The 7,234-nt window shown below is 43.4% G+C and overlaps 1 protein-coding gene across 3 annotated transcripts in view; it reads right to left on the bottom strand.

Annotated features, from left to right (window-relative positions):
* Positions 1-2,842: 2,842 nt before the first annotated feature.
* The window catches only part of LCORL (ligand dependent nuclear receptor corepressor like), a 49,755-nt gene continuing 45,363 nt past the window's right edge, over positions 2,843-7,234 (bottom strand). For 2 of the 3 annotated variants that reach the window (XM_054172438.1, XM_054172439.1), the window contains exon 8: positions 3,053-3,227. In XM_054172438.1, the coding sequence (XP_054028413.1) occupies positions 3,168-3,227 (60 nt within the window). In that variant the 3' untranslated portion in view covers positions 3,053-3,167. Of the gene's footprint in view, positions 3,228-7,234 lie in introns of all 3 variants that reach the window. The other variant, XM_054172441.1, reaches the window with a different exon arrangement.

Raw genomic sequence — 7,234 nt, 5'->3', positions numbered from 1 at the left:
TAAAGAAATTAAAACCTGAACAAAACTTGGGTTACTCTTTTTTTTTGGGAGGGGAAATGGGGGTAGGTAGTTCATAAGAATGATTTTCTCTGCAAAGATGGCTGGTGGTGCTAGGTACTAAATTGTTAAGTCCATCAGGCATTGTTATGTCCATCAGGCATTAACTAAGTTTTGATAATTTAGCTTTCAGAGAGAACCTTTGGCCTCAAGTGGCTGCTTGTGATGGCAGCAGGTTTGAATGTACCTCCCTTCCCTGCACCTGTGTTCCTCACTTACTAGCCTCTGCATCTGCTGACCAGGTTTTATTCTTCATGTTAACACAAAATCCTGCAGCTCTATCAACTTTATTTAAAAGAATCTCAAAAGGATGAGTTCCTGATTTTTCCAGACCTGGGCCAGGAAGTCAGCTATGGCTCTTGACCTTAGAGTGTATAAAATCAGTAATGTGCTTTCAGAAAACCGTAAAAGTATTTGTGGTACAAAGTAAGATCCAGTAAGGAAAGCAATACTTGAGTGCCAAAGGGGCAAGAAAGAAATGCTTTACAACAAAGTGGGGTACAATTGTCATTTCTTTGGAGTTCTCAAGTTCACAAACCCTTTTCTAATGACATTTGTGGAAGTATGAGCTCTAAAGAGAGATGATTCAAGTGTACATACATAGTGTCTGGTGGCTGAGCAGATCTGCTCTGGAAGTGCTCTGTCAATCATGTCTGCCTGTGTTACAGGATAGGTAATTTCCAAGGCAGCTGGAAAAGACTGGTGTGCATTGCTTGACTCGGGCGTCTCAACTGTTGGCACTGAGTGTAGCTTTCTATGGACCTGGCATCTCCAATAGGCAAACACAGTGTACATCATCTTCTCTCTTGGAAATGGTGTGGGGACCCAAGTGAGAAGGAGCATTCCCAAAGTACAATGCCTCAACTATTAGGCTCTTGCCAAGCTTGTGTATCGAAAGCAGAGAGGGTTGTGTTGCTTTCCCAGCCTTCCAGCTGGTGTGGAAACTTGTCAAACCACAGAAGGCCAGGGCACGCTTTTCTGCTGACATTTTGCTGCTTGGCAGCTTACGTACTGTGAGCAATGCTTTTCATTCATCTTTTCAAACACAACTCTGAAGTCCTGAGCTCCCTCTTTTGACAATTCTTTTCTTCAAATCCCCCACTTTTGTTCTAGTGTGAATTTGTGTATGTGCAGCCACTTCAGAGAGACAGCATCTGTCCTTGAATGCTGTTTGAACATAGTTCAAAAGGCTCAAGCATGTATTTTGGTTTTTCTCCGTTGATTGTCAGCCTTTTACTTGGGAGAAGAGACCAGCACCAGCCTCACTACAACCTCCTTTTCACATAGTTGTAGAGAGCAATAAGCTCTCCCTTTAACCTTTTCTTCTCCAGACTAAACAACCCCAGCTCCCTCAGCTGCTCCTCACCAGCCTTGCTGCTCTTCTCTGGACATGCTCCAGGACCTTGATGTCTTTTCCACACTGTGGCACATAGGACTGACCGCAGCACTCACGCTGTTGCTCACCAGGGCTGAGTCAAGGGCACAATCACTTCTCTAGTCCTGCTGGACACTGGTTTTGATACGGGCCAGGATGTGGTTGGTGTGTGATGGGAAGACAAAAACCAATGGGCCCCAGTCCAAACTGACAAGAGCATAAGGAGAAAAAAAACAGTGGACCAGTTTGAGATCAGGTGGAACAGGTTGCTTGGAGCCTTTTTGCCTTTCTTGCCCCATAGTACCCAATTGCATTAAATGGTTGAGATATGTAAAGACCCTCTAGACAGCGTGACGTGATGAGAGATGTTCTGCACTGTCTGACACTTCAGTGACTTGGTATCCTTGAGGGATCTTGTGAGACCAGAATTCACAACCACCTTTTAATTTCAGTTCCTGGATTGCACCTGCAAACCAACAAACTTCTGCAGAGAGGAATCACACCTTCACCTTGTTAGGTAAGACAACTTTCAGTGAATCCTAAACCCTTTTGTTTTACACAATACATTGTCTTCCAAGGAAATGTCCTTCTGGAAGGACTTCTTGGCAAGAAAAGGACAGGTAAGTTATTAACAAGCAGAATGATGGAAACTCCTCTCCAGCTGTTGAATGTATGACTCCAGAAAAGAGAAACAGATCATATGGTTTTATTCTAACACTTCAGTTATAGCTCTATTCATAATAAACTTTTGCTGAATGAAGTACAGGAACCTTGCTAAAGCTGATCAAAGCATGGAATGTCTACAATGTCCTCAGCTACAACCATTTACTACTTCTTTGAGTAGAGTTTTAGAATGTGATGCTTACATTGAATTTCCAAAGTACACAAAAACAAAAGAAAGAGGGAGAGCATTTACATCCATTTTAATTGGTGGCAGGCATAGTCATAAAACAAAAGGAGAAGAAAGACCATTTAGCAGAAACCTCAAAAAGTGCAGATGCAGGGTTGCTGAATGACAATCTTCCAAGAGCTTCTCCTGCAGGCTTGGCCTTTCTTTAGACATTTATGGTCATTAAACATCGTCACACTGCAGTTCTCGAGAGAAATGAACTCACAGCGCAGAAACAAACCGCTGCTTCGATACATTTCGATCCGCTTGGGAAGGAGATCTCAGATAACTTTGACCTTTTCTTTTTCCACTGCTTTGCTTCGAGGTAGTTGGTCTCCACCTGTCACAGAGTCGTTTGAATCGTTCTCACCATAAATCTTTACAGGGTGACCTATGCCACAAGGTACAGAATATATTAACTTTTCGTGCACAAAAATAAAACTGGGAAATAATAATTAAAGAAGATAGAAAAATCACAATACTGGGAAAGGGGAACAGCTGACTCCCATGGAAATGTACTGCCAGAATTTCATGATGGTCAGATGGGAAACTTTGATATTTAAAAAAGAAAAAGTACATCAAAATGAGTAATACTAGGAGTAATATAAAGCCAAATCACACGAGATAGTGTCAAGATCCATGTAATAAATGCTTGTAGTATTCAGCAGAAAAAAAAATACCAAGAACAATGTACAAAATAATAGTGCAAGAACAGCTGCAATCTATTTGTTCTCATCGGGTTTGAGATTTTGGTTAAAAACTTTACAGCTGGCGAGAGATGCTGCTGAAAAACTCAGATTCCACTCAGTGGGCTGATTAAGGCACATCTTTATGGGCTTCAAATGTTCATTTTCTGTGTTCATGTCTATTGAATTCTGCGGCTCCGAGACTTTCACTTGTAGCGTGCTGTGAGGAAAGAAGCAGGGGTGGGAGAGGGAAAGAAACGAGAAGAAGTTTAGTACACTTGCTCTCGCCCCGCCGGCAAGCAAACGGACACGAGGCGAGATGAGGTGGTGGCAGACTGCACACACTGGTGGCTGGGGTTGTGGCTTTACTGCTCTACGTTCCAGAAACACCATGACAGAACTCAACTGTGCTGCACTCACTCTCTGTGGTGTGAAAATGGAGCAGGCCTGCCTGTGCTGAGGTAGCTGAGGTGCTGCTAAGTCCTGGAGACTGTCCTGGGCCAGGCTCCTGCCAGAGCTGCACAGGAATGGGTGAGGTCTGCAGGCTCACGACTGTGAAACCAGAGAGCAGCAGCAGGGCAAGATTGTGGGGTGGTGGTTTTTTCCCTTCTGACATTATTTACTGCAGCCATGAAAGGATGCATGCATACACAGCTTCTAGCTTGCTTCAAATGCAGGAAAAGAAGTAATACAAGGCAAAGGAACTCAGCCCTTGGTGGGGATCACTAAGCAGACCAGGACGGCTAGGCTATCAAAAAGATGTTTAAGGAGCAACATCTCTTAATGGCTCTTACTTGCTGGTTTTCAGGACCATCACAGGCCTTAGGGGCAAAGGGATTGACTCTGCTGCAGTACTTGTTTGCCTGGATGAACAGCCTAGCTGCTGCCATTCAGCAATCCTAAAGCTCTAACCTGAACCATGCTAGCTTCTCTTACTAAAATACTATCCACTCACTTTGGTTGAACATTTTCTTACATCTGGCAAGAGAGCTGAGTACCAGCTGAAGTGACTAAGTCATTGGTTATTTTTCACTGGTCACCCAAGAGAGTTTTCTTTCTCTGACGTTTTGATGCAAGCTCTCTCCAAAGGCTGCGTGCCAGACATTTCTAATTTACTAACCCCAGCTTCTAAGCCTCCATAACTGGGGTGTTGCTCCCAGGCACAGCATTCCCCTGGGTCCTCATTCTTCTGCCTCCGCCTTTTCAGTATTTTTGTCCTGTGTTGCCTTGTACCCTCTTCCTTCACTCTTGTTTGCACGTGCTCTCGGTGCTCTGATCTTTCCCTTCCCCCAGGAAACAGTGCAGACACAGAAGACTGCATCCAGGTTGCTCTCCTGATTTTACAGCCTTGTCAGACTTGAACCTTTGCCCTCACTTGCAGTGCAGAAAGACAAAGCCTTTTCTTATGACCACGGGATTAAGTGTCGATGTGTGTGTTTTACATGGACAGAAGGTGGGAGGGCTGACTCCTACAGCCTTGCAGCTTTCCTAATTCCTGTTGGTTATGTGATTTACAGCTGTGGCCAGGTAACAAAACTTAAACCACTTAGCTGAAATGTTGGTTTGTTTTGAGGTTGTTGTTTGGTTTGGGTTTCTTTTTGTTTTGGCTTGAGGTTTGGGTCTTTTGTTGTTTGTTTGTTTTTCACGGGTGCTTGTTGCTATCTGACAGGAACATAAGTGCCCTGGGAATCAAGAAATTGCACCTGCAAAGAGTTTCACAGATTCTGCTGTCTTTAAGCAGTAGATACATTAACCTTCCTTAGTGCTGGGCAGGTGTCGGCCAGCAAAAGCTGAGGGTTCAGCTTCTCAAATGGTTTGGCATGTCCTGTGTATAAGCCAGGAACTGTACTGACTGGGAATGGCCCAGACAGCACTGCCAGCAGTAACAGAGTGCATACCAGGGTTTGATGCAACTGTGACCATAATTCCTTCCCATTTGCTTGGTCAGCAAACGGACCTGCAGGGCTGTAGTGCTGCCGAGCAGCACTTGCTGAGTACTTCTCTCTGAAGGACTGTCCTCCTCTTCTAGTTTTTGTACAGGTTTCTGCAGAAGGCAGGACTGAGTTTGCAAAACTTGAACTGAAGTGTATGCTGGTAATTGTCATGCAGTAATTTACCTCTTACTGAAGAGCTCAAGGAAACTCAAGAGTTTGACATTTTAAGAGTACATAAAGGAACAGGAAAATATTCAGAGAGTGTTTTGTTTGGTGGTTGGTTTTGGTTTTTTTCAGTTGCCTAGTCTGGGTAACATCACAAAAAGCTCAGGTACTTGAGGCAATTTTACCTTGATAAAGCTGATGTGCAAAATAGTCTGGCTAGAGATCTGCATTTAATGTATTCATTAACCAAGAACCCAGCCTTGCATCTCACTTTTTTTTACCCTGTAGTGATTTGCTTTCCAGCTGTGCTTCCACTGGTGCATTTAAGCAGAGAAGGTAATTCATGCATAAACTTAAATAGAAACAGTTGGATTTCTCCAGCCGGAGCCATGAATAGATTCTACTTAAATCTGAGTCTGCTCTGCTTACAGAAGGTGCAAAAGAAACAGCAACCCTCCTGCCTGGAAGAACTGCAGGTTAGAGCCTGATGCTGCCAGGAGCTGTGAAGTGGTTTTGCAGAGCTTGGAATGAGGCTGTAGACCATCTCTACTCTTTACCCTCCTGGTGTTTGCCCCTGCCACTGCTTGCATCAGTAGGAGGATGGAGGTGCCTTTAATTTCTCAGAAAACAGACATTTATGGATCTTATCTTAGCGTCTCTAACCAGGTTAGAATTTCCAATTCTGAAGCCATCTGCCTACTGTTCCAGCAATTACAACATTCTGGTTTTATTCACTTGGGAATTTTATTCACTCAGCTAATCAGCTTTTTTGGGCATGTGACTTGTGGGAGTCAGCTTCAGGTGCTTCTGTAACGTGAAAGACAAATTCCAGCCATGGCATGTTGAATTGTTCTGCCTTCGCTAATGAAGCTGAAGACAGGCCAGCAGCGCTAAAAGCCCAGGGGAAAGGAAGAAAATTGCCTTTGTTTCAGAAAATTCTCTTCAGGATCACCTAGTGATAGCTCCTGACAATTCAGATCCTCTTTTGCTTCTTTAATTACACTAGCCTTTATTTACCCAAACCATTATCATAACAGAAATACTGATTTTGAACAGGAGGGTGTGAGAGCAATCCTGCATGCGTCGATGGGCTGCCAAGCACAAAAAGAAAAGAATGGCCTCCCATCCTCTCAATTTCCGTGCAGTTTGGAACTACATTCTTCAGGAAAAAACAGGAATTTGATACCTATTGTACAAAAATAAAGTAAAAATCTCTTGGCAAACTCAAGTCCCTACACCTGCTGAGTTAATCTGTATCTAGGACATGTTCAAGGCCATGCAGAAAAAGCAGGGGTAAATGTTTCTTATCTCCTCAGCTTCTCCTATCCAGGAGATTACCATCAACTGCTCTGTGCCTGTATGCTGTAAAATAACTATGAGACTATCACTGGAGGGTTATGTTTCTCTAAATCTTTTGCAACATTTATGTCACAGACAAATCATCCCCTTCTCAACGAGCTGAGAGCTAGATCAAACTGGGTTTTGTCCTCCTGACTGACAAAAATTCTGCCAGCTGCACTTGCTAAACCTGGTGTGCAACGTGATAGCTTGGAAAGTGTACGAGCATTTGTGATACACAGCACTGGCTCCAGGCTCTTGCAGAGAGGTTTCAAAAATACTGAGTACAAATAGTAAAACTTGAGCAGCAGAAAAGAGAATTTCTCTGAACAAACTACTCAAACATTTCCCAGAAAAGGAAACAGTGGAATGCATGAAGGCTAAAATCCACAACAACTCTAGCAGCCTCAGCATGCAGAGCCAGATTTATGGTCTCTCTAATGTAAATTACTGTTGCCACAATGCCAAACTGCAGCAACAAAGAAATCTACAAAGAAACTTATTAGTGTCTCACTTCCATTGCTCAAATGGATTTGTGTTTTTCAGCTGAGTGGATGGAATCCCATTTGGCAATCTGAGAAAGAGAGAGAAATGCCCTGGAAATAGATGGCACATTTGATTAGATCAAGGCAAGCTGGGATACAAGCAATATTCAAGGAGTCTTGAAAATGAGAGGCAAGAGCGAAGTTTAACACAGCTGGAGTACTAAGACAAAATAGTACACAAGGCAGGACCAAGATGGAAGATAAACTGAATGGAGACAGACAGGGTGAGGAGTCAGACCAGCCAT

Source organism: Dryobates pubescens, chromosome 23 (assembly GCF_014839835.1).
Source record: "Dryobates pubescens isolate bDryPub1 chromosome 23, bDryPub1.pri, whole genome shotgun sequence".
NCBI lineage: Eukaryota > Metazoa > Chordata > Aves > Piciformes > Picidae > Dryobates > Dryobates pubescens.
This window is presented reverse-complemented; position numbering and strand designations above follow the sequence as displayed.